This window comes from Platichthys flesus, chromosome 18, assembly GCF_949316205.1.
Source record: "Platichthys flesus chromosome 18, fPlaFle2.1, whole genome shotgun sequence".
Taxonomy (NCBI): domain Eukaryota; kingdom Metazoa; phylum Chordata; class Actinopteri; order Pleuronectiformes; family Pleuronectidae; genus Platichthys; species Platichthys flesus.
The window spans coordinates 13467213-13494029 of record NC_084962.1 but is presented as its reverse complement, the minus strand read 5'-3'; the positions used below and the strand labels follow the sequence as shown (position 1 = coordinate 13494029).

The 26817-nt window shown below is 45.3% G+C and overlaps 1 protein-coding gene across 2 annotated transcripts; it reads left to right on the top strand.

Moving 5' to 3' along the window:
• Window positions 1–841: 841 nt before the first annotated feature.
• On the top strand, window positions 842–26690 carry mettl24 (methyltransferase like 24). 2 transcript variants are annotated; one of them, XM_062411126.1, is made up of 5 exons: window positions 842–1501; window positions 11770–11868; window positions 15521–15654; window positions 21408–21633; window positions 25244–26690. In XM_062411126.1, exons 1-5 carry the CDS (start codon window positions 1163–1165, stop codon window positions 25559–25561), a joined length of 1116 nt encoding a protein of 371 aa, XP_062267110.1. In that variant the 5' UTR covers window positions 842–1162; the 3' UTR covers window positions 25562–26690. The 2 variants fall into 2 exon arrangements, with proteins under 2 accessions (XP_062267110.1, XP_062267111.1); XM_062411127.1 differs by lacking the exons at window positions 842–1501; window positions 11770–11868; window positions 15521–15654 and adding an exon at window positions 18859–21208.
• Window positions 26691–26817: the final 127 nt, after the last annotated feature.

The window sequence follows — 26817 nt, the reverse complement described above, 5'->3', positions numbered from 1 at the left end:
AACTTTTTAGGGTTTTGAATTTCCGGCAAACTTTGGTGAGAATTTGGAAATAAGAATCCTTCGAAATACACTAGGGCCTCACACCATTGGTGCTCCTTCCCAAATTAAGTGACCGGAGAAGACTATTTGGCCGAAGTTGGCTTGCCAATACACGCCGCAAAATTCAAATCAGAGAAGTTAGTTTCAGCGAGTGGCCCATCATTTACAGGGCAGGTGGAATAATACCTTGAACTGGCAAAAGCTGATTTGGATTTCTGAAGATGCACCAAAAGTAATAACCCAATTTCAGAGCGGTGAAAAAACTCTCAAAAGTACTGAAATGTAAAAAGGCCCTCTAAATAACCCCATCCAAATAAATGTAATGCTGGTCATTCTCTAAAAGTCCTAGAATTTGAAAATATGTGTACATCTCACTTTTTATTGGTGCACCTTCTCTGAATTAGTGTATGGCAGCAAAAAATGTGAAGATTTTTATACCTGGGAATAAATGTAAGTTGTAGTAAAAGTATGCAGTATGAGCAGTCCTGCAGTATGAGAGGGTAGAGTGGATGCAGATGAGAGAAGTGCATGCTGGGCCCTCAGTGGAGCAGCAGGTCCTGCCCACATCTAGAGTTACACAGTAACACGAGAGTCGGAGGGGAGGGGGGAAAGCAACAGAGGAGTGTGTGTTTGAATGTGTGTGTGTGTGTGTGTGTGTGGAGCTGGAGAGAAAAAAGACGGCAAATTAAAGGGGCGTGTGTGTTTGGGGTAAAGGGGGACATAGGAGTGTGTGAGGAGGGAGTTCCCAAAGTTTTCAAAGAAGGCGGCACACATCCCTCTTCTCAGTGTAATGTAATGCAGAGCCTCATGACACACAAGTACACACACACCCCAACATGCACACAGTCGCTCAGGTTGAGATGCAGAGCAGGCACACGTGTGCTGGTTCGTGAGCAGGGGTGATTCTTGGTGTGTTTTTGACTCATTAACTCAACTCTGTTGGTCTGATGGTGGACGTTGGACCTGGAGGGAAGGAGAGGCAGCACGAGAAGAAGAGAAGAGAACAGGAAAGAACAGAAGGAAAGAGGATATGAAGAATGGGGGGGAAAAAGCAATGGAACAACCAGCACTTCTAGTTGAGGAGATGGACTGATGTGAGTCTGAGAGACAGCGAGGACCGTGAATGGACATGGGCCGAGAGCGACCATCCCTGGGACTGCTGCTGCGTGTGGGTGTCCTGCTCACTGGCGTGTGCGTGTGCGTGCATGTTATCCTAGAGACAGGTTGGTCTGGGACATCTGAACCCCTGGGACGTCCCTCAGCTGCGGGACGTCCAGTCCTTTCTGATCAGAACCTGGGCCAACAAAGCAGAACTAAGCGGGTGTCTGCAGAAGTAGAGGAGCGGGACAGGAGCGTCAAAAAGAGGATCTCTTACGTTCGAACGCTGAAGAAGGAGAGTCCGGCTAGGAAGAGGGACGAGGCCGGAGAGGCCCCCTCAGCTCCTCTCAGCCCGCACAGAAAGGTATGCTTCACTTTAATATTGCCCATCCACTTCTGAGCCCTAAACTGCTGCGATTAAGATTCTTGTAAGGTTTTTCTGATCCTAAATCAGTGCTGCAGGAGACAGAGCAGCTCAATAAAGAGCTTTCACTCCATGTCTGCGAGTCGCCGGCTCAAATCCCAGTAATCCCCGGGAGGGTGATGAGGGGAGAACAGGCGTCCAGAATCAATGCATGTTCAATGAGCGCCTGTGAGAAGCTTCTTGAAGTTGAAAAATAGAGTTTGTCAGCGCGGGTTTGCAGCCGGAGAAAAGCTGCATTCACAGTTTTTTGATTTATGGGCACAGTTTAAACAGTTGTCACCTCCACACAAACACTGGCCGCGCTGCATCAGTTGCAAATCTATACACAAAGTCGGCCGTAACTTTCGGATGCAGTGTCCTCTGGAGCAAACACAGCTATTCACACACACCGACACACACTCCCTGGGCTTGACCCTTGACCCTTTGAAGGGCGTGTTAAAGCACCAGCTTAACCAAACTCCCACTTCCTTCTCTTTTGTGCTTTTCATTCACCCCCCCCCCCCTTTGCTTCATCGCTGCTCTTTTCTCCGTCTCAGTCGCCTTTATTTTGTCATTTGATCCCCGCGTCCATCCGTCTCCCTTTTGTCCCCTTTCACGGCCAATTTCCATCAACCCCCCCCACCCCACCACCACCACCACCACCACCACTAGCACAACAAGTCTGCCTTGCCTCTCCTCAGTCTCTCGCTTCCTCCCTGTTTCATCCCCTGCCTCTGCTACTTTGAGAATTTCTTGCTCGCGTTTGTCTTAAATGATTTAAAACCAACCGAGTTTTAAATGCCGTGGAAATCACTGCAGGGCTATTATGTCACATTGAGAGATCAGCAATCCTGCGCCATCAATAATGCATCTCACCATATGCTCTCTCTCTCTCCGCGACTCCCTAACACAGAATTTGTCACATAAGACGCCCTGGAGGGGCCCTTAACTAAATGTCTGTGTCTTGTGCTGCTGCCATTTAACTAATTCTCTCTCTCTTTTCTCAATTTTTCCACGTGGGTGGTCCTCTTCTCGCTCTCTCTCCCTCTCATCTCGACGATCACTCGCTCTTTTGCTCTGTCATGTTACCCTTTTTCCCGTTCTCCGTGCTCTCATCCCTACTCTGGCTTTTTCATCTCTCCTGTCCGTCCCAATGTCAGACTTCTCCTCCCACTTCTAACACCCTTTCTTAGTCTCTCTCTTCTACTTCACATATTCGTGCACAGCGGATGAAATAAAGGGGAGCTGAACATTAGTTTATAAAAGCTTCTTTGCAGTAAAGTTTTATAAAGCGATCAAGCTGTCCACAATTTCTGGATTTTATGATCTAGTTTCTTTAAAGGAGACCACGTTGGTGTTCAGTGAGTTGCAGTGTACTTTGTTAAAAATGGCATTTTTCACTTCATTCTACACTGTTCAGTATAATATAACTAACTAACTAAATAACTAACTAACTAACCAACCAAACTGACCAACTAACCAGCCAACTAGTCGAGTAATGTCAGATCTGGATCTTGCAACTCTGGAGTCTGAATACCACATCAACAGCAAAAACTGAACTCAAAGTTCCTCAGAGGACGGATCCTGATGCTGGACGAGTGTGTAGACTCACAGAGTGTTGACAGTGAGAGGTAGTTACTTAGAAACTGGTTGTCATCCTCTGTGTCAGAGAGCTGCTTCAGTTCATCGTCTCTGCTCTTCAGCTCAGTGATCCTCTGCTCCCGGAATCTCCTGAATCTCTCGGATTCGACCAGATGGATCAGATCAGTGTAGAACTTCTTACATTCCTCCACTGCTTTATCGGCAGGGCCAATAACGGCCTCCTCCTCCTGTTGGAGCAGTTTCAGAAAGTTCTCTATGTCCTGGATTCTCTGCTGGATTGTTTGTCTCCTCAGCTCAAGCTCTCTCTGCCTCTCATCGCATTCTGCTACAGCTGACTATGTCGTGGTCTTTATTGTCATCCACGTAGCAGAGATAACAGATCAGCTGCTGATCAGTCCGGCAGAAAATCTTCTTCACCTCATCGTGAAGAGAGCAGATGTTCTCCTGGAGCTTGGAGGGCTCCGCCAGCTTGTTATGTGCTTCTTAAATGGAGGTGATTGAAAATGAGGCTGGATGTGTTTTTCACAATAAGACGCCAAACAAACCATACAGGACTTGAGAGCTTCAGTTTTATCCCTATGCAGACATCACAGGCCACATCTTCAGGTCCCCTAGGGCATTGATCAGCAGGAGCAGCTTGGAGTCCAATCTTTACCAGCTTCTCTACTAAATATGCTAAAATGGTGTTTATCCCCAGGACAGGTCTCGGTGTGAAGGTCTGTCCACACCCCACTGCAGTGATCATCCAGCGATGTCGAGATGACATAAGGCAATCTGTGACACCCCCCCCCATGCAAAAACTGATCTTCTTGTCATGTTTTATACGGCCTTAGTACGGACGATAGCATCAATTCCCGGTATTCTCTCGGTTACTTCTGATTAAGTTAATCAATAAAATCAAACCTGTGTTTTATATCAATTTATTTATTTTAATTAGCTGACCGTAACCCTATTGGCAAGTATTAATTAGCAATAGTGAGAACAGATATAAGGTGACTTCTGTACCGTCTGCGCCGACCACCGCCAGCCGGACCAGTATCAGGCCCCCGCTGGAATTTCTAACGCAGAAACCCAGTGACCTTGGTCGTGTCTCGGAGAGAGGGAGAGAAGGGGAGAGAGAAAGCGAGAGGGCTGTTAGAAAAGAATGAGAGGGGTTTGACTTCTGTAATCCCAAAGGTGTGACCAGAGTCTGTTCTCAGGCATCTTTAACCTCTGGCCGGGGCATGTGGGGAACCGGGGGAGTCACAAGACATTATCGTCCTGGAGGCTGATGTCACCTGGGTCGTGCTCCGCCTCTTGTTTCTTCTTGAGCTAAAAAAATAGACGATGCAGTTCCTGACTCTGGTTTTCTATGCGTTAATGTTGATGGATCCCCCCACAAATAGTGAGTGGTATTTTGTATTTTGATTTGCAAAAAGTGAGATTAGTATCAAAGTCAGGCCAAAAGAAAACAAACTGACCTGGAATCAGGCTAAGAAGCATAAACCTTCCCCATTTTGAATCACTATTTAATATAAATGGTTCAAATGTAAATCTCAAAACCAGATTCCCCAAAACAAAATGTATAACTATAGTCAACAGTCGACTCCTCTGATCCTGACTTTTAAAATGCATTTCTGTATAAACTCCCCCAAAAGGCAAGATGATTAAACCCCTGTGCTGCTCATGGAGAAACACTCAATGCACTTCATGTTATTGACTGAATAAACAGAGGGTCGGTTGTGTGCTATCAGACAAAGACGCCCACAGGAAGGGGGGGGAAAAGTCAGTGTCAAACCGTCAAGTCCAGGGTCCTGACCGAACAATGCTCCCCCTCAGACACGGAGGCCTTGTCTGGAACATTCCAGAAAGTTCGCGGCCTCCCTCCCGGCTGATGTGAATGGGTGCATTGACCTCTGAAATAAGACGCCCCGCGTGCTCTCATCCTCACCTACACCGCCGCATCCACGTGCACAAGCACTCACACAGAATACCTGACTCTGGCAAAGGGCACTTTGTGTGTCGCATGAAACGCCCAAGGTTTGTGTGTCTGTGTGTGTGTTTGTGTTGGAGAAACCCATTTCAGCTGCGTTTGACATTCACCTTACCTTGCAAAGACAACAGCCACCACCACTTAGTCCCGGCAGCAACAGAGAAGCCCAGTGAACCTGAAGAACAACCATTTAAAGAGCCTGCTGTCCTCTCGGGCCTGAAACACTCGACCCCTTCTTAGAAAGGACATTTCTCTGCCTGCGTCTCTCTGCCTCCGGCTCCTGCTCTAAATCTGCGAAGTTAATTTGATAGATGATGCCGAGCTATAATGAGGAAGCAGAATGTATAGAGAGGACGGCACAGGGCGGGGGATGCTAAATTAGAAGCATCGACACTGAGCTGAGGGCTGGTGCAGACAGCTCCATAATGATGACGGGCCGCTAATCGCTCCAAACAACCAGGAGCGTCGCCGATCATGATGTGACGTGGCTGGAAATACACATTTCTCCTGCCTCCTCTATTGATTTCAAAACACAGTCATTGTTTATGTGTCAGACACAAGTAGACAAACTGGTACAAAATAAAAGTTGAGAATGAAAGTTACCGCCTCCGTCTGTCTAACTCTGTTTTTGCAGCCACGTCTCTGGAAGTGTAAGCATCATATTGTGCGCGGCGTGTGTCCGCCGCTTCCTGCCAACTAGACGTCAAACACAGATCTCATATCTGGGATGTTGTCCAGGAAGATACTCGTGTGGAAAAAACTCCAACAAACACGTTCTCATAAACGAAGGCCCGCCATAAGACCCCATCTGTCTCGGCCCGACTCCAACACAGTGGGATGGAATCAGACGACAATGTGTCCTCAGCAGTGTCAATCAATTTTTTCTTTTTTTATCCAACCTCCACAACCATGTCAATCCATGCTGTGCTGAGCAGGAGCATCTGTACGTGCCCTCCATGCATTAATACTCGCATGATGACCAAGGCAATAGAGCAGTTCTACAGTTGATGGCACGAGCTGGGACAAGTCAAAATGATTGACTATAAAGTGTGTGTGTGTGTGTGTGTGTCTGTGTTCAAATATGTACGCTTGAGTGTGCATGCATGTGGAAGGGGGAGAGTGATTATCTGTTTTCTGCTGAGAGCTGCAATTTCTAATGCTCAGGGTTAGTTGGAAACCACAAATGACTTTTATGGTAATCTATAAAACCCAGCCACAAACAGCTCCCTGAGTTTACACAACATCTACAATGAACCTGTATTTCCAATTTTACGCCCTTGTCTGTGTAGCTCATCTGTTTCCTCTTGAGATATTTGTATTGTTTTCAGTGATTTTTTTCAGTTTGGCATCTGTCCCATGATTGAAACGTCTTCAACGCGACCACCTGCTCGAAGGACTGGCAGGAAGTTTCAGGAAATGTTGAGAGCAGTGACCATTTTGCTGAAAAGCCAGATTCTGCAACAACTGCTAGATGTCGTTTAACACTTGAATGGAACCACAGGTCGTAATCGATGAGCCACTTGTCTTGGCTCTCTGGGTTGAATACAGTCTACTCGGGATGTTTGTGATGCACCTGGAACAAAAGGAAAACGTGCAGCATTGCACTTGCAAGACGGTGGAGGGAGGTCAGATTTGATTTAAGCCACTTGGACACACAATGCTGACGCCACGGAGGCGCTGACAGAAACTGCTCAGGGAGAACCGACCTGCACCGGCCATCGATCCACCTTCATTTACGTCACATGGGCGGAAATCGACACGAGGTCTGCAGGAGGGTGTGTGTGGAATGTGTGTCGTGATCATTGGCACCACCGTACAACCAATTCTCACGCACACCATATCTTCATCCTCCATCTGTGCCCCCCCCCCCTTCACCACCACCACCCGGCTCACGTATCCCTCCACCCTCCACTCCTTCACAGCCTTCTCCCACGTGGCTCTGCCCCGGAGACTGAGGCTCAACTTCTTCGGAGATTACTGCCTTTATTAAAAAGATCAGCGTAATCCCCCGCTTTAATTCTGTTATACCCTCCCTGTGTCTCCGAGTGCTCTGGCACTGAGCTGGGATCGGCCGATGAGCCGAGGGAGCAGAGACGACTGCAGGAAGCGGAGACAGCTGGGTCGGGCCCGACTGCCAGTCTCCACGCATCTCCCAGATTAGTCGGAATGATGGAGCTTAGTGCGGCTGATTTGTTCTGTTTAATATGTGTGTGTCATAATGTCGAGCCACACCGGGAGCTTCCAAATCCTTTTATTTTACACTCTCTTTTTTATACTTTTAATATGAGATGATAATGTGAAACCCGTTGCTTTTGCTGTTCAAAGTATACCCGGTGTGCATTAATTGAATGATCAGGTTTGATCTGACCATGAAATAAAATTACTCATTTGCAGATCTATAGTACATTGCACATCCGTTCAAATCTAAAAATGAAAATTCTTTTGCAATGGTTTTAGTTTATTCAGATGTTGACCAGTTTTCACTTGGACTCAAGATTTACTGGATAGATTAACATTTTTCTATCAAACAACGACTGGCATTTAGTTTTGTATTTAATGGAACAGTCTAGTTTTGTTTGCTGCATTGCACCAAAGTAACATTAAACCTCTTTTTGCAATTTCCCCCTAAAAACCGTTAGCACAGACCACTGGAGCACAAGTCTCTTCGCCAGCCACAAGAAAACAGAGGAAGATCATTGTAAATGAGCCGCCTGCTGTTTCATTAAACCACCTCTTCACTGGTCCATCAAGTCTTGACCTTCATTTGGCACATGACTGAGTTCTGAATAGAAACCTAAATCTATATCATAGATTGAATTTCGAGATGGATTGAGCCAAAATATCTCGGATATGACCACTGCCATTTGGAGACAGAGTTTGCACAGTGTAGAACTCTGGGGACGGAGCAATACAGGTGCTCGGCCAATCATGAGTCAGTCTCAGCTGCAGATCATGACATTTATATATTATAACATCAGATAACTCATCTGCAAACATTTACTCTAAAAGGACAGAAATCATCTCTGAAAAAAAAACATGTTTGGCTTGTTTCTTGACCGTTTAGTTTGATCCATGTCCCATCCACTAACATGGAGCTTGGCGGCCTTTGAGGGTAAGGAGAGGAATGCAAATCAAACTAGAATGAGCAGCAGGTGCTCCGGGTTTTGCTGACAGACAGTTCCTGACTTGGCAGCGCTCCCTCCATCGGCCTACGGATTCCAGAGGGGCAGTCACAGCTCGTGTGGCCGGCTGCTCTGTGACATTTGATACTCTTCTGTTTGTTTACCTGAGGGCTGATTGTGCTGTGTCTCCTCTGATGCTCTGACCACGCTGCCATCGACCGCTTCGTATCGACTTGGTTTATTCTCAGCATCAATCCATACACAGGTATAGAGCTCCACCTCTTCCTCCGTCCTTGATTTAAACTCCCCCTCTTCCCCTCTACCTTCCATTTCTTCTCACTTCTCCACTTCATCGCTCCGGCAGACAGTCTTCGCGTGTTTTTATCCCGTCACCTCTTGTTCACCCTTCCGACCTGTCCTCCCCCAGGGATTGTTCACGCTTGGCCTGGCTGCTCACACCCAGGCTGGGAGGCACAGATCCACTAACACACCCAGCTCCATGAAGACCCTGCAGAGAGGCCCCATAACAGAGAGGCCCCATAACAGAGAGATCAACAAGCAGCCATCACTTTCATATCCCTGAGAAAAAAGAATGAGCAGGATAGGCAGTAATGTGCTGAAATGAAATATAATTAAATCAAATCTATCCACTTCCTCCTGAAATAACTTCCACTTCAGTAGGTGTCACCTTTCAGATTATACATTTCTATCTATCAGTGCACCTGCAGTTTCTTTGGAAATGTTTTTCTTTTCTTCTTCTTCAATTGGCGCCGATTTCCATCAAGACCTTTAACTGCAGCTCAGTTTATCTCTCGCACTTTAACCGGCTTTTCAGCTCTGAGTTCTTTTTCAGCTCTTTCACCTCAATTGGTATTTTAGCTTTAGTTTTTGACCTTCTTCCAGTGTTTCCACTTTAACAGCCACATCCACTTCTGTCACTCATGGTCATTCAGCTGCCACTTCCGTCGTTGTCCAGTTTTAATGTAGGGACACTTACAGGAGAAATCACAGGGGAAAAAAATATAATAAAATCTTCTCATTATAACTTTATCCTCATAATATTACGACTTTCTTCTCAGTTACAGTTAGCATTTGTTTGTCCTCAATTTGGCTCTGATACTCATCATATAATACAATAATAATATGAATAGATAATTAATTCCAATGTGTAACTTTATAAGCAGCTAAGGTATGTAAATATTTATTTTTAAACTCTTCATCACAGTCGTCACATTAGCATTAATTCCTGATGTTCATCTCACAGTTCATGTCCAGGCAGCTGGGGTGAGGGGCTCCGGCTGGGTGTGGATTTATATCTAACGTCACGGGGGTGAAGGGCTGAACAGCCGAGGCTTGTCCGTTCTGAATGATTTCCTGTGTGTTTGTTATTAACACTGCTCTCCTCCTCTGTCCCTGAGGTGCTGACGGCTTGTTGTAACTTGACTGAACATGGGGCTTAACACCAACCTCATCAACGCTCGGTGATGATTCAGCAGTTTAGCGAGAGCTCAGAGGCATAATGTGCACACACACACACACACACACACACACGAATTGCCAATGTCACACTTTAAGTGCACCAAAGTTATTTTAGATCTTGTTGTTTGTTCACATGAAAAAATCAATTGCAAGGCGCAAGAATAATAAATCTGTCCGACAACTCCAGGGCAATATTTCTCTCCAGTCGAGTCTTTAAATTAGAAACCTTGTGAGCAAACCTCCTCTCAAGGTGTGCTCAATCATTTATTTTCTACTCTCCTCTAAAGGTCAGAGATATATATGTGTGTGTGTTTGTGTGTCTGTGCGTGACTTTTGACCCGTTTGCTTCTCCACTTTTCCCCCACTGCTCCTGTTCACCTCCACTTTATACACACTGCAACCTCCCAGTGAGTCGATTGTCCCAGATATCTGGCCCTGTGATCAGCAGCCCTGTCTCAACCTGCACCCGGCTGACGTACAGGGCCTGACAGGCAGCTGAGCTTTGCAGCCGGGACTCGGAGAGGAGATGAAAAGGGCAGCGTGGAGACAGGGAGCTCGGGGAGTTTTCAGTGTCCTCCTGATGCAGGAAGCCAGATATTACTTGTTTAGGTGTAAACAACAGACTGACATACAGTGTTTTCTCTCTCTATAAAAAAACAGCCGACAGCGGGGTATTTTTAAAGCAGCGTTTGTTTGGAAAGGTGTTTCTGCTTCCCTTGTTTTTGTCGGGGATTGTTGTCAGATTGTGGGTTTTGACAGAGAGATGTGGTCTGAATGAAATTTATATGGAGGACCTGAAAAACAAACACACCATGTGGAGGCTGAAGTAAAAAGCATTCCACTGTAACCACTGTTTTCAACAAGCACAAGGTCTCTGCTGCTTTAATACAAATCTAATATCTATAGGTTTATTATGTGGTTATTTGGTTTGTTGAGTTAATTTGTGTGTGTGTAAACTTGAACAACTCCATTCTATCCACTTTCTTGTTACACAAGTGAATATGAATGAATGACAGATTTGATCCTCACACGATCCAAAAGATAATCAAAGACTCCAACCTGCAGTTTAAGGGCAAATCCAACTCAACCAAATTTTTTCAGTGATTATATATGAAACCATGTGAAGTATGAAGCCTGCTGGATCATGCGTGCCATCACAAAGCTGAGGTGGAGGGCGTAACTGTGAGGCGAGACAGAGAGGAAAAAAACACACGGAAACACGGGAATGAGTTCAAACACAAGATGGGAATTAATCCTAACATTAGGTTATTTTCCTAAACAAACCTGACGTCACCACAGCACTTTTTAGAGATCATTCTCCACAAGTGCCCGCGGCATCGAACAAACCCAAACACGACCCAGATAGGCCGGAGATGATCTGTGAACAACCACAAGCTGCGGTGCTCATAAACCACTCACACAGGCGGGAGGGTCCCGGGGGCTGGGAAGCCGTCGACCATGAAATCACACAGGATCATTAAGACCGCGGCTGCTGATCAACTCCGGTTGGCAGCACCTGATACAAGACATGATTGTGAGATCGACAAATGCACCGTCGCAGCTCTGCCTCTCGCTGCGTCTCCTCTGATCACAAACAGGCACATTCCTGCATAAGGCCGAGCTCTGCCAGGTTCCAGGAACGTGACCACGCAGCAGCTCTTCACCAGGCTCCGCTCCAGCCGGCAGATGGTGAAGTCTCGTTCTCCCCACTGTCAGCCACAGCTGAACTTTATTTATAATCCGTACCTCACAGTACAGGACGCGTATAGGAATAAACAGCAGCCCCCATTTTACTGAGATAACAATGGCACAATGAACTTTAGCAGTTTATTTGTCACTAATACGCAGGTGGGGAAGAAAATCCTGCTCTGAGCACATTGTGACCTAGTTCCATCAGTGGCTTTGCACAAGCGGTTTCTAATACCTGAAAGAATAGAGCTCCCTTTGTTGTTGTCCTTGCAATGATTAAGTTTTACCAGTGGCCTACTTTGATTTGCGTTAATTGTCAATTTTCTCCCTTGTTTGTGTGTCTGTGTGTGTGTGTGTGTGCACAGACTCCTCGGTGGCACATAGACCTGGAGCCATGGGCCAGTGAGAGTCATTCTCTGGAGGAGGAGGCCAAAAGGTTCCTCAGCTACATCACAACACCACAAGTGAGTCATCTTAAATCGACCACTCACAGGCACGGAAATGTAGAATCTGTATCACAGTTCTATTATGTATAATGGCAAAACACTGACTCCTGTGATTTCATGTGAAGAGAATCAGAACAAGTCTTCACAGGGAAATTAAAGAATGTTTTTTTCTTTGCTTTATTTCCGCTGGTTGCTCACCTTCTGCCGTGTCGTAATTTGTTTTGTCCCATCAAGGAACGTAACATCTTTAATTTAGCATTTGACATTCACTGCTTCAAGGTCAAATAAACCCCGATTTTCTAAACAGATGCAAAAATAGAAAAAGGATAAGTTGTTGCTCTTGTGGGGCAGGAAGTGCATTATTTTGACAGGTCTTTGTTGTCGTACTGTGTGGAAAACCGGAGCGAGCTTGTTTCAGTCACACACCGGCACCTCGTTTCGCATTCTGCCCCAGCCGAAGATTATTGGTCTTGCTCGGCCGCTCACACATAATTCATTACTCCATTGATTACCATACAGATGGAACTCACAGCCCCTCGATTCAGACTCAATCAGCGGGATGCTATGGTTTGTTTGTCGGACTATGGCAGTAAATTAAATCACTGCAAATGGATCAAGAGGCTCGATATGATAATATGATCGTTGTGGACGGATTGAGAAAGTCCTAATTTTCCGTGCCACATTGTGACGGTAATGAAAAAACACAGATGGATTTTATTTGTTTGGGGGTGGGGGGGGGGGGGGGGGGGGGGGAGGGGATTTCATGTTCTTTGGATTTTTTATTGTCATGAAATTGACTCGGAGATAAATCAGCAACTTATCTTCTTCCCCCTCACACAGCAGAGCACAGTATTCTACTCCAAATGACTAAGCACTCATTTTGTATCTTCCACAAAGCAGACATTCAGCGAGCAATGAATTAGCCTGAGGATGTGTGTGTGCGTGTGTGAGAGTGTGTGTGTGTGTGAAGTGTGTGTGTGTGTGTGTGTGTGTGTGTAGATGTACATGCAGCCACTTGTGCATTTTGTGTGTGAAAGGAACAGACAAGGACAGAAACAGAGAGTCTTCGAGTGTGTGCGTTTGTGTGTGTATGTGTGTGTTAGGCTGTTGAAGGGAACTGTCGATCATAGACAGTGACAGGCGAGGGTGGAAGGGGTTCGTTGGGGCATAGCAGCGTCCTGGGCTGTAATGCTGAGTGACACGGTGGCTTGTGGAGCGGTTGCTCAGAGAGATGGTTTGTGACCCGACTGTCCAATCGATAGCAGTCGGTGCCTCTTACGTGCACAGACACAGATAAGAGAAAGTTTTATCAATCGCATTTCAACAGCCTGAAAGGAACTTATCAAGAAAACACCACATTCAGTCCATGGCGTTATTAATCATCATGTACAGTAAAGTAGATTACAGTGGGATAACTGTAACTGTGGAAATCCTGCTGCCTGTATTTCACTATGATCATTACAAGCAGTGTAGCTGATTGTCTCTGATTAGCTTCACAACAGTAATGACAGTTGATTCATTCTGATGTATTGTCAATGAAAACATTATTTCAGGTCAGTATTCAGTGGAGCTGTGCAGAGGTTCGATGCCACCGATATGTCTGCGGATGAGAAGTGGCCAAAATAATCCAGAGTGATTTAGCATTTCACCGGACACCAAGCACTGTGTGTGTGTGCGTCTCTCTGTGTGTGTGTATGGGTCTCTGTGAGTGTGCATGTGTGTATGTGTGTACTGGAAAAAATTAACAATGATGAGCATAATGAAGCATATTTTCAGATTCATTTAAATAAATTACTGCAGCACCCGTATGCACAGAGTACAGTGGTTGTGCTCTTTACAGCAGATGACAGGGAGAAAGGCCACATCTCAGTTAGTCTGTCAAACCAACATTAAGCTCTTTAAACGGATCCTGCATGTGAATATACAGGATCTACAGGAGGGGGAGAAGATTTTGAAAACTACATTTTACATTTACTAAAATTCATCGGCTATCGGCCATTTAATTTATCTTGACTTGAATGCAGATAGCTGTTAACCCAACACTTCTACAGACGGTGTTGCAGTTTATGTTTGTGCTGAAATGGCATCACATGATAGCAGATGGGTTCTGAGATGGTGGACCTTTCCTCTTCTTCCTTTCATTCATTCACCTTCTTCCTCATTCCTATCTGTGCTCATCCCGACCCACATCTTTCTTCCTTACCAACACCCTTTTTTCTCTCCTCACCCAAGCCGGGCGTAAAGGACAAAGAATGTCTCACCTTCCAGTTGTCCCGACTCACATTCCTTCATTTTTTTCCTTTTCCTCCCTCATCCCTTCTCACATCCCCCCCTCAGACCAGCCTATCAGACACATCTTCACTTCAAAACCTACATCCACTCGTTTTTCTTCAACATTCAGTATCTGTTCAGACTTTAAATAACACATTGTTGTGGCATGGTGCTTGCTTGTAAAAAAAAACATTGACTCACTTTTATTCTCGGTTCGACGGTGTCATTGCTCTTGACTCGGCCGGTCACTTCCTGCCTGACCAGTCACGTTTATTCTCACGGCTGCAGCAAAGAATACTGATTCTGAGAGAGATGATTTGAAACTGTAAAACTCGAACTCCCTTCAAAAAACAACTCTTTTGTTTGCCTCAAAATGTCAACAACACGCATAATGAAGGTTTAAATGGGAAAAAAATTCTATTTCAAGTGAATAATCATGTCTGAGCAAATATTGTTCCTCCCTCAGCAGCAGCTGGAGCTTAAAGAAACCAGACAGCGAACATCTGAGCAGTGCTAAAGCCTAGTCACTGGTGAATCTGCAGATGTGCAACATAAAACCAGCCCACTGGCATGTTTACTGCGTGTACGTGCACATTAAGCAGATACACCCATGCAAACCCACAGAAACAGAATCGCTAAGTCAGACAAATTTCACGTTAATACTTTATTTTTATTTTTCTTGAAGCCACTTTTTTATTTAACAGTAGTTAACAAGAGATGAATAGTCTATTCATAGATGCCACAGTAAATTACTGACTGGATACATATCGCAGTTCGCTTGTTACATTGTGGGAGAATTGTTAGAGCACTGTTTACTAGTTCCTTGCCCTGTAAATGGTTGAATTGTATACAAGGATCCTGTTTACACAACCTCACAAAGAAAAACTTGATTGAAACTTATGAATTTGACTGGCTCCTGTGGTTGTACGCCTACATAATTATTTTTTTTCCAGACACATATGAAGTCAATGTAACTTTTGACCAAGGAAATTGAATCAGTCCATCTTTTAGTCCATGAACAAATTCCCCAAAGGCCGACTTGAGATATGTTCAAGGTGCCAAAAACATGTTTTGTGTTGTGAGGCCAACACAACCTTGACCGTGGTCCACAAAATTCAAACGATTTCACAAGAATGGGACAGACATGGGAACGGTCCAAGAACATAGTATGTACGGCCAGGAGTGCTTATTCTGTTAATTTGCTCTTTGGATTAATTTCTTTCTTCAATTTGCTCTTCAATAAAAGTCAATAGAACTCCTCCAGTTTTTCCCGTAACATAATACTTGTTTGGTTCATTTCTAACATTATCCTAACAAGGCAGGACTCAGGAACTTTGAATATAAGTTTCCCTCCTTGTTATCTGAAAAGGTTCTAATGTGAATGTTCTTATGTGTCCAGGTGGTTTGTTCATCGCTGGCTCGAGAAGAAGCTGCTCCAGAGGGGTCGAAGGACGCGTGGGCTGTGTGCCTGGACCCGAAGTACAGCCTCACCCACAAGATACAAAGCAAACACTGCAGGATCTACTCTTTTGGGTGTGTACAGACACAGACTCACACTCACACATGTTCTTGTTTTAATAGATTTATGAGTTGCCCTTGTCCCCTGGAGGAAACCTGCAGATATTAAATATGAGGCTCTCCAGTCTTCCAAAGCCCAAGGAAAGGCAGCAGCACTCTGTCAAAGGGAATCTCTAATATTCCCTTAAAGTTTCAGTGTGTAGAATTTACTGACATCTAGTGGTGAAGTTGCACGTTGCAGCCGAATACTCCTCGCCTCACAAGTGCTGCTACTTCAAAGCTTACACCTCAACCTGGCAGATCTAACTAATCCATTATCTCCATTCACAGAACTTTGTGACATCTGTGTTCTTTGTTGGGATGTGGGAAGAAACCAGAGAGACGTTGCTGTCAGCCTGAGTTTATAAGTCCTCTATCGTGGGATGGTCCAATCCGGAGGCAGCTACCTCTGCAAAGCAACCAATCACGGCACAGACAGCGGAGGACAGAGAGATTGGACAATTTGAAAAAATATGTTAGGGTCATAACACTCGATATCTTGACAGTCCTCTTAACAACTACATGTTCAAGGTCACCATTTAGTCTTGAATATGAATCTGATGCTGCAGTCGGCACTTTAGCATTGTGACAGGCTGGGATGTGCAGTGTCAGTGAGTTCGCTGCAGATGCCACAGTTATACGGAGCATCTGCTTTTGTTGATGGCTGTGGAAGAGTTTATCTTCTCACAACTGCTGATGAAGTCACATCACAGATGATCATTTTTGTCTATTTTCCACACAATAGAGGAGGAAGAGTATCTGCCTCTTCATCACGGGTAGTCTTTTCTTTTCAGTGACTAATTGCTCCTTTATTCATTCAGGTATTGAGCTGAACTTTCAGGGCCATGTCGCCGACAAGTCTTTTTAAATTGTTGTGCAATTTAAGCTCAGCGAGCTGCAAGAAATCAGCGAGCTGCAAGAAATCTCGGATAAAATCCGGCTTGGCCTCCTTAAGAACGAAAAGTAGTTTTACCTCTGTGTCACAGATCAGCTCTGTCCCGTCGTGCTGGGCCTCCGCTGTGCTGGAGGGCTGCAGAGGTCTGAGGGCGAGTTAGCTGCAGGAGCGAAGAGCTTTTTTAATTTGGCTGTTGAGAGACGGCACAGGTGCACCGGCAACATGGCAGGCAGGGCTCGGATACTCATGTGGGAACGTATTGTGGGTGGGGGGGCACAGGGTCACAGCTGCTTCTGGCTTTGTGCCTCCATAAGGAGAAGGTGTCAGGGGTCAAACGGAGAGATCGGAGGAAAAGATTTCTGATATCCTCTGGTTGACTGATGGATGGAAAGCCACTCGTGCACACATGGCAGCGCACCGGAAAATAAAAGGAACTCTTCTGTGAGTCCTGTCCGTGATTTATGCAAACGTTTTAACTTTTGACCCTAGTAAAAATGTGATGAAGCACACAGTCAATGAAAGCTGCTGTACCACTCCCCCTCCTATGTAACTGATCCCTTGAGACCTCCAGAGTCAAATTCTATAGTCGCCCATATACTCTGGCTAATGCACTGACAAGAAAAGAACTAAGCCACATGAAAAACTTTACGAGTAACAAAAGAAACACCCGGAGAGCCGAGCATAACAGTTTAATCAAGTCAAACTTCTCTGTGAAGTTTCCACTCCTCCAGATACGGCAAGTGATTCTCTCCTCCCCGTGTCCCCTGTCTGACCTAGATTCATGGTACACACACACACAGACACACACACACAGACACACACACTCACACACTTACACACACGCACACACACACTCCTCTGTCCCACCATTGAATCTATTCCAGTGTGCAGTATCTTTTTCTCAGGAGGATTCTGCTTTGCCAAACAAGAGACTTACGAAACCCTGAACTCTATATAGTCCACTGCCTCACACTAGACTGGCTTTAATTTTAGAAGTGCCAAACTCTATTAAGTGTGAATGTGTGTCCACTGTCGAATGCAGTGTGTACATTTGTGTGCATCGTTTTGTGTGTTTTCACAAGTGTGTGTATGTTAGATGCGTCTCATTTGCATGCTGCTAGATGAGCCGCGGGACGGGTGTGCCCCGGCAGGAGGAGCAGCTGTTCTGTGATTGGTCTGTCGCATGGTGCAGGGTTGGGGGGGAAGTGGAGTGTCTCAGTATTACATTTAAAAAAACAAAACAATTATCCACCGTTTGCCTCTCCAACGTCCCTCTGTCGTCTTCCTCTTCGTACTGTTTCCCTGCGTCTTTTTGACCATCGTCGCTGTTTCCTCTTCTTTCACTCGACCTCATGAGGATGTTGAGGGTCAGTCTTTCATTGCCATCAAGCACATTCTAAATCAGAGGGAGAGTCAGATTAGGAAAAAACCTAATCCTTTTTAAAGAAGAGAAAAAAACACATTACTTGGAGGTCTGATTTCCATTCCTGTGATATAACATCCAGAGTGATAACAATCAGGTAAAAGTATAGTTCAATCTCGGTCTTGTAGTCAAATTTAGCTTAAATCAACAGTTATTCAGGAGTTCCGATCTGATTTTACCTCAGTCTGTGTCCTTAAAGTTGTACAATATTAATGATAAGAATACCGTGAAAAAGTATCATGTGAGCGGCTTAAATGGGCAGCTGCGGCGCAGGTGGTAGAGAGGGTCGTCTGCTTACCAGAAGGGCTGGTGGTTTGATCCTGCTCCCCCTGTCTGCAGTCTGAAGTGTCTTTGGGCAAGATGCTGAACCCCCGTCTTGCTCCTGACGGCTGTGGTGGTGATAGTGCATGAATGTTGTGATAGAAAAAGTGCACCCCCCGTGTGAATGCTCTTGTGACTTGGTGAATGTGACTTGTATAGTAAAACTTGAGCGCTCTATGATTCTGGAATAGCGATATATCAATACAGTCCATTTACCATGTTGTTCATGATACTGTGGCTCATTGGGCTGGTTTACTGAGACACTTCATACAAGTGAGCAGCAATGAATGATATTACCATCCCTGATGCCTCTCTGGTTTCAAAAATATGTGATAAAAGCCTGTCGGGGTCAAAATGGCATTTCTCCGCTTTCCTATTCTCTCAGATATGAAGTAGGGAACTAAACTGAAAACTAGTCTCCTTCAACTAATGACTGTCTCTTTATCTGTCCTGAAGGACATGGTAACAGAAGGATCTTTTGCAAAGTCAGTTGTCTCTTTTGAACTTTTTTGGACTAAACCCAACCAGCGCTGAAAAGAGTTTTGTTCGCTGAGTATGAAAAAAAGGTCCATTCACGACGACTTAGCCTGCAGACTGAAGGCCGTGTGGCAGTAGTGGGAATGTGGAGCAGTAATGTAGGCTAGAGCACAGCCAGGGAATTAAGAAGTACCTGCACCCACCAGTACCTATCACTCACTGATCTCACTAGGCTAATGTGAGGCAATGTGTGGTGACGGATGGGGAATAGACGCAGAGTAGAAGGACAGAGAGGAGTGAGCCATTTTAAGACATGAGCTGAGGAGAATGTCGAGAAAATGTTAAGTCTTTAACATGTGAAGAATGCAGGAGGACATTGTTCAGGTCAGTGTTGTCACATATCAGGAAAATCTCATTCAGGCTAAAGGGGTAGCGTCTGGGTACAGCCTGCAGGAGGCAGCACATGACGTTTAAATCCCGCTGCAGACATCCCATATTTTTTTTAAGAGAACATCGACACCATCATTGGCTAAATCACCAAAAGCTCTTGATTATTGTTGCCTTTCAAGGTTTACAACCTCATCATCACGTGTATTCCTCAGGAAAATATGCTACATCTCCTGGCCTGGAACATTTGAGTGTGCTAATAGAGACCAGGTGTCTGCGGATACGATGGGAGAGGTATGTCCTGAGAATGAATCAGAACAGCAAACTAGAGATTGTACTAGGAATGGACGCCACCTGGAGAACCCAACCAAGGTCAAGGAGGAGGCAGATAAGATTCTCACATGGGCTCACTCTGATACACTTTACGAGGAAGCTGGCAAGAAACTTCCGGGAAATGACGGGAGCTACTGAGTTTGACATTCTCACATACAGCCCATGTGAAAGACTCCAGGAAAATGTCCGGAAAAGTTCAGTGCACGTCCAAAAGGATCTGTGGAGGAAGATTTATTTTTAAAACAGCAGAGGTTCAGAAACAAAGGTGGATAAGAAAGAAGCCGACAGAGAGGTGAAGGCGAAAGAGGAAAATGAGACGGGACAGTCGGGGAACAGCTTGTCAGCCCACCCAACGTTTGTTAACCAGACACGTCTCTGACGTTCACAACATCCAGACAGGCTGTTGACATAACAGTTCAGTACGAGGACAGGCGGGTCCGGGGCTCGGCCTATCAGGTTTACATATCACACACATGCAAACACACGTAGACCTCTTTGCCATGGCATCCAGTCAAGATCTCTTCATATATCCCATTTTCATTCCTCCAGCGGCACCACTCGTGCACTCTGTGGTGTCATGAGAGAGGATATTACAGTAAGTAGAGACCCTCCTTTATCAGCATAGTCATCCAGGAGAGTCTCCGATGCACCGACTCCCCCCCCCCCCAGCCACCTATACATGAGTAATCCCCTGATCCCTGTCATCTAAATCCCAACTCACCAGAGAATGGAAGAACTATTTAGAGCGGTACAAAAGAGACGTCTAGCTGCAACTCAATCTCTCCTCTACAGCTAGTGGGGGGATGCATTCAGGGACCCATCTGTAAAAGACACAGACTGTGAAATGTACTCCCTCTGCCACAATCATAGAAGACTGCCGCAGCACAAATAAGACGCAGGGGAATACGCCAAGACAGCGACAGAGAAAGAAGGAAAAAGGGAGAGAAAGAATTGGAGGAGGGAGGAGTGGGATAGAGGAAAACATAGCAGTGGCAGAGGTTGTGGGGAAAGTGAGGGAGATGAAAAAGAAAGACGTGGTAATGTGCCCGTCTTCTTTCATTTGCACATGTCATATTTCAAAATGGAGAAGCAGACCAGTGGAAGAAGGGAAAGGTAGAGGAGCAGAACAAACTGGAGGAACATCAAACAGAGAAACAAGACATAAGGGAGAAAGAGAAACAAGACTCATCCCCCTCAACTAAAAGCTTCTGATCTTTAATTTTTTGGATGATGGATCTTTTGTGGCTTTTAAGTGTGACACTCATGTCACAGGATCACATATTTTTTTATGTAGCGTGTCAGTAACACAGTTAGAGGTGAGAATCCATTTTCATTCAGTAAAATGCAGCAGATCTCATTTGTCTCTCTGTGAAAAATGTAATTTGTTAAAGTTATGAAGCCACATTTCATACTGTCCAAGGCTGGGTATCGTTTGAAAAGATTCTACAATACATGACGATACGATATCTGAAGATCTGGACCACACGTTCCAAATGATTCCTCAAATAACCACTGTTGTTTTCATCAAGATCCATTAATTGTTCTCTCGGAAATCCATGAAAATGTGGAAAATAAACGACCCATCTCACTATGCTAGAAAAAAACCTGGATCCTGCTCTTTGTCCGGATCCATGCCAACATTTAATGGCTTCTTTCTTGGCCCATTTCCCGTCCTTCCAACGAACAACTGAGCGGTAAAAACATAATAATCATTTAAATGACTGATCTCACAAGGGATCAAACAATACTAATGTGGACATTCATCGCTTTCCACAGCTTCCAGCTCTCACACCAAGACAGAACACATTTTGGCTTGTTCCAAGAAGGTTTTGGCAGTTCAATCTCTGACTCTTGAACACTCAGCTTGATTTTCCTCTCCTGTGCCGTCCGCAGGTTGGGGGAGGATGACCGGACCCTGGAGCGCTCCCTCGCCAGCGCAGGCTGCGAGGTCCACTGCTTCGATCCCGGCCTGAAGCAGCTTCACCTGCAGGAGGCCGACATGTGGCTCCATCGGCTCTCGGTGGACTGGAGGGATCCCAACCCGGCCGTCGTGGCCCAACGGCAGCACGCCAACACGAAGAAACTGGCCACCATCCTGAATGACTTCGGGCACAGACAGGTTAGAGTTAATCCCAGATTGTAAAACCACAGAACAGATTTCTATTTGCTGCTGAGTCAGCTTGACTCATTAGCTACATGCAGACACAAGCACCCTCATGTGCATCCCAACATAATCCAGTTCATCATGTTTTATTCCTCTCTTGTCCGTTGTCTGTCTCAAGGTGAATAAACCTACATATATAATTTTGTTTGTCCTCCTCAATGCTCCTTAACGATCGCCCCCCCTCCCCCCACAGGGTCCACCTCATTAGATAATAATCTGCATAAATGATCGATCAAACACACAGCGCCCCGACTGCGTGCATACTAATAAACACACGCTCACTTATAGATCCGGTAAACATCCCCATCGAGGACCGGACTGAATAATAATTCAAGGTCAAAGAAGCCACAGGTAATCGATTGATATCTCTTCCTTATGAGAAGGAAACTTAGCTTCATTAGAACAGATGCGTATGGATTGATGACAGATCACCTTTTTAGCTGTGAGGCTGAATGCTGACCTTTGTCCTTCTGTTTTAAAATCTAGTCTATAGATTACACATTAGTCTAAGCCATTTCTAGATATTTACCTATTAAATGTATTATATATAGGTGTTTTAAGTGTGTGACAAATAGACTGGGTGGTGGGTTTTTACATAATGCTGTTTGATGGATGACAGCACTCACCTGCTTTAAATGCAGAGCCCCACACACGTGCATCCCCATGGTGAGGTTTTAATGTGAGTACATATTGTGCCGGAGGAGCGAGCAGCAGCAGCAGACGCAGTTTCACCGTAAAGCCTCTGCAGCCTCTGTGACGGGAGAAGCAGGAAACAGGAGTGAGGGAAAAGGTCGAAATATCCATTTATGCAGTGTTTCTTATCTGGGTTCTGGTTCAACAACTCAGGCCGATGACTCACCGACTGAGCGGAGCGGTGGTGACCAGCTGAGACGGCGGACTCTCTCACCACAGGGACAAACGTCAGCGGCAGCGTGTCACATCACATATAATGAAAGGGACGGGGCGCTGGACCATTGATCGTGTCGGTAATTCGATCGTGCAACAGGATCATCACCGCTCAGCCAAAAGAGATCATTAGAAAAACAAGCACAACCAACTTGTATTTCTTCAGTAGAGGTCCTGCAGTCGGACACGACATGTCACAGTGGTCATCCAGCATAGATTATTCTTCCCAGTCTGGCCTGACTGTTGCCAGTTTGATGTGAATGGGTGAGCAAGTGCAGTGCAGCAATAAACTAGAATGACAGTTGAGCTTATACCTTAGCCAATGTCGAACAGTTCTCCAACCCACTCTCAGATAACTGTTTGCTGAATGTGCCAGTTCGACCCTAATCGACAGTCCAAAGTGAAAACTTCCATGTAAAGTTGTTCTCAACTCAAGAAAACTTCTCATCTCTAAATTAAAAACGTGTCTCCATGTGAAGCGTCCGCCTAATCCCAGGACTGCAGTACAGAAATAATTACAGCGTGTATTTTGATCACTTTCTGCATGAGTCACCGGGAGGAAATATTTGTCCACCGGGTTTGAAAAGTGTTTTGCTGCAGTCTCACATTAATTTCTCAGCGGTGGGCGGGGGGGATCCTGTGGAGCAAGACTTCATTTTACACAGAAATATCCCCTGGAGGCCGATCAACTCCTGAAGTGTAGAGTGCAGCCCTGGTTTGTGAAGTTAGGTTCTGGAATTTGAATCGGACAATTAAGGCGGCTAAAGTTTGGATGACGGAAAATGTGCTGAATGTTTTTTTTTTCCAGCAATTAGATGATTTAATTGATTCCAGCAGCCCTTTAGCTTAGCTTAGCATAAATACTGAAATAGGGGGACCTAGCTAGCCTTGCAGGGGTTTTTCCAATAACAACATTCAATCGTGTGTGTTTAAATCTGTAAAAAAAGAGTTTTCTTCTCCTGGTTACATAAGAAACTGCTACTGGCCAAGAGGTGGTCCGACATGCAACCTCCTGTCAAGTAGAAACACGGGCGCGAGGTTCTTGGTTCAGATCTCGAAGCCAGCTGGGAAGGCTCCAGCTCCCCCTTCGACCCTTTAAGTATAAGCGGTGTAGATAATTTATGGGTGGATGAACTTATGATCACCATAAAGTTGCTGGAAGAAAAGGAAAACAACATCTTGTCAGTTCTAAGAGTTCTTCACAGTTTTAGTATGGATTAAGCAAATGAGATGCTTTCAAGGTGCAGGCAGACAGGTTTTCCAATATTTACACTAGGATAAGCAGCTGCTGTCTCAACAAATTCCTTGAAAATGACACTTGGCACCATTCAAAAGTTTATGAGACTAAAACTGCATAAATTCCTGCACATTAGTTTTTGTTACATGAAATATCCCTGGATGTACTTCTGCCCTCCAGCCAAAGGGAAAGCAGCTCATCACACTAGTTGTGAATGACAGAGCATGGCTGACTCTTCACAGGGGTTCAGCGAGAGTCGTGTTTCCAACTCCCCGACACCATACGGACCTCGCTGAGCTCAGACGGGAGTCCTGCCAGAGTTTGCAAGTTCCCTGCAGAGAGAGTTGATATTGGCAGCGTTGAATCGGGGACCATAGAGACAAGAAGGCAATTTATATCAAATGAAAAAAAGTCATTCAGACAGAAAGAAGCTCCGTGTACTTCTTACTCAGAAAAACGCAGCCTCTAAACGACATCCAATCCTGGCAGAAGCACTCGAACGCAACCCGCTACACACACACACACACACACACACACACACACAGACGGAGACACTTCCCTCGGAGACGAGCGGATACATCACCTCCCGATGAGGCCACATCATTTTTCCATCACAAGAGTTCTGTCCAATTAAGAAACGTTTCTCTGCTTGTGGGAGTTCTGGGGGCCCGTGGGGAGGACACAGGACAACATTTGGACCGGTCCTTCACAGATAAAATTTTTCTGAGTTTCTGAGACTCGCTCTGTTCCACTAATGAGGCCTGGGAATTCTGGAGCCCCACCAAAGGCATCAGTAGGAGAGGAATTTCTTGGCTACTTTATTATCTGTGCTGTCACGGTGCCAGACGATGTTCTCCGTCGAGCTGAGGAAATGTGAGCGCTTCCCACCGAAGGCAGAACTACAAGTTTTTCCTTTGGCTGGTGTCTCAAAGGATTAACGTGATAATACTTGACAACACCTTGGGCCTTGCCTTCCAATAAATAAATCCTGTAATCTAAATCTCTCCCCAGGTTGTATCACAGCTAATATAGTGGCCACATAATGACCAAGCTGAGAAAATATGGAATAATAGCAGTGCTGCTTTTCAAAACATGTAAAGGTCAGACAATGGACTTCTTTAGCAATTCAGATAAATCCCGGGATCCTGAGGTTAAACCTTGGGCCTGTATGAGTCTTTTTAAATGAACATGACCTACGGCTGCTATTAACATCCATCTTATGAAACATTTCCACTCGGCTCCAGCACAGCGAGCTGCTCTCTCGCCCAATCCATCACTAGAGCTGCTACAGCAAGAACAAAGGCCAAGCTTCACGTGTCCATGTTCATCTTCTAATAGCTCACGTGTTCGATACCTCCACAGCTTGGTGTCATTCCACATCAATAACAGAAGCTCATTTGTTCCCATTTCTGCGTGTTCTAGGTGGACGTGCTCAAGGCGGACATGGAGAGCGCAGAGTGGAAGATCTTGGAGAACCTGGTCCTGGAGGGAGTTCTGGACTCGGTCGGTCAGATGCTGCTGGAGGTTCACCTGCACTGGGCTGGTTTCGAGGTGGGCGGCGACGACCCGTCAGTGGTGCGGTACTGGTTCAGCCTGCTCAAGGAGCTGGAACGCGCCGACTTCCGGCTCTTCCATGTGCACAGTGACCCGGCCAAGCCACACCTCTTCCTGCACAAGAATGTCCTCAACGCCAGCAGTGTTTACACGCTGAGCTGGGTGAACACGCGGTGGAGGCCTTGAGCCAGATCGACCAAAAAAACAATAAACTGCAGGAACGGCTCCTGGATAAAAATTCGAGTGTTTGTGAAACATAGAATTTTTCAGTGAGCACGAACTCTAGCTGTTGCACACCTGCTACTATCTGGCTTGACCTTTGCGTAAAGCTAAAATCCCTGCTCCCACTTATCCCCCCCCCGCTCTCCTGCTCCTGGCCTGTAATGACCTCAGTCGTGTAGAGGGGCAGAGTAATTGCCTGCAGAGGCGTCTCTGTGTTCTACCTCATAGTGGCTGTGCTGTTGGCTGCAGGTCAGCCTCTGAGTCACACCCAGCCATGGCAGTGTGGTCCTATCTGGATATGGCCCATGGCCAGACGGTCCTGCCTGATATGAGACAACCTTTTTGGATGATGTAAGTCTTCACAGACCCAAAGGACAGCAGCAGGCAGAACAGTGGATTAATTCAGACACTTTATGTTAACGGAGGAAGGAAGATGGGCCCTGCTCTGGAGGCAGAAGATAAGTGTCTGGACACTTCCCTGCAGATGAACTTGTTAAGACTATGTCTGGATCACAGAACAAAACAATTTTATGAATAACTACATGATTAAAGTCTCATGTACACACAGTGTGTGTATTCGATATTTGATTGAGGATGCGTGACAGAATGAAAACATCCAATCAAACTCCAATCCCCATTTCTTGTTTGCGAATCAGGGAAAAGAAGTCAGGTGTTTCAATCCTCTTCTGAAGTTTAATTGGCCTTTACCAGAAAATCTATAAATAAACTTAGTCAAGAAATTAAACACTAAACAAAAATCATAAACTTACACAAGTTATGTAACTTGCTAAATACTTGGATATAACTTAATTAAACGAGGAAACAACAAATTGCTTGGTTTGTCTTTTTTTACGATTTTGTGTTAAAATATATTGTTTTAAAAGTTTTGATATGCAAGATGTCATTATTAAAATGTCTAAAAACAACTACGTAATGTTTTGTCGACTTGTGCAGTTCATTGTCCCAAATGCGCCAATGTTAAAACCCAGAGAAATCCTCCATTTTATTCAAGGTAACTGGACATTTGATTTTTGTCATGTTTTTACTGTTTCATATATGATCTTGATTATTTATTGCCACCTGCAGCACGACGTGAATAAAACTTAAATACATGAACTCATCTGTGAATTGGATTTGCACCCGAGACGTGTCAGTTGGATATTGATCTGCGACGGTGGTGGTGACCCCATCTCCCATGATCCAATGCAAAAGAAATACAT

What these genes read in the sequence shown, in the direction of transcription:
- mettl24 (XM_062411126.1), top strand. Translation starts at nt 1,163, where the DNA reads ATGGACATGGGCCGAGAGCGACCATCCCTGGGACTGCTGCTGCGTGTG. An exon ending in GCTACATCACAACACCACAA is followed by an intron (nt 11,869 to 15,520) that starts GTGAGTCATCTT and finishes TTATGTGTCCAG; the next exon opens with GTGGTTTGTTCATCGCTGGC. An exon ending in ATGACTTCGGGCACAGACAG is followed by an intron (nt 21,634 to 25,243) that starts GTTAGAGTTAAT and finishes TGCGTGTTCTAG; the next exon opens with GTGGACGTGCTCAAGGCGGA.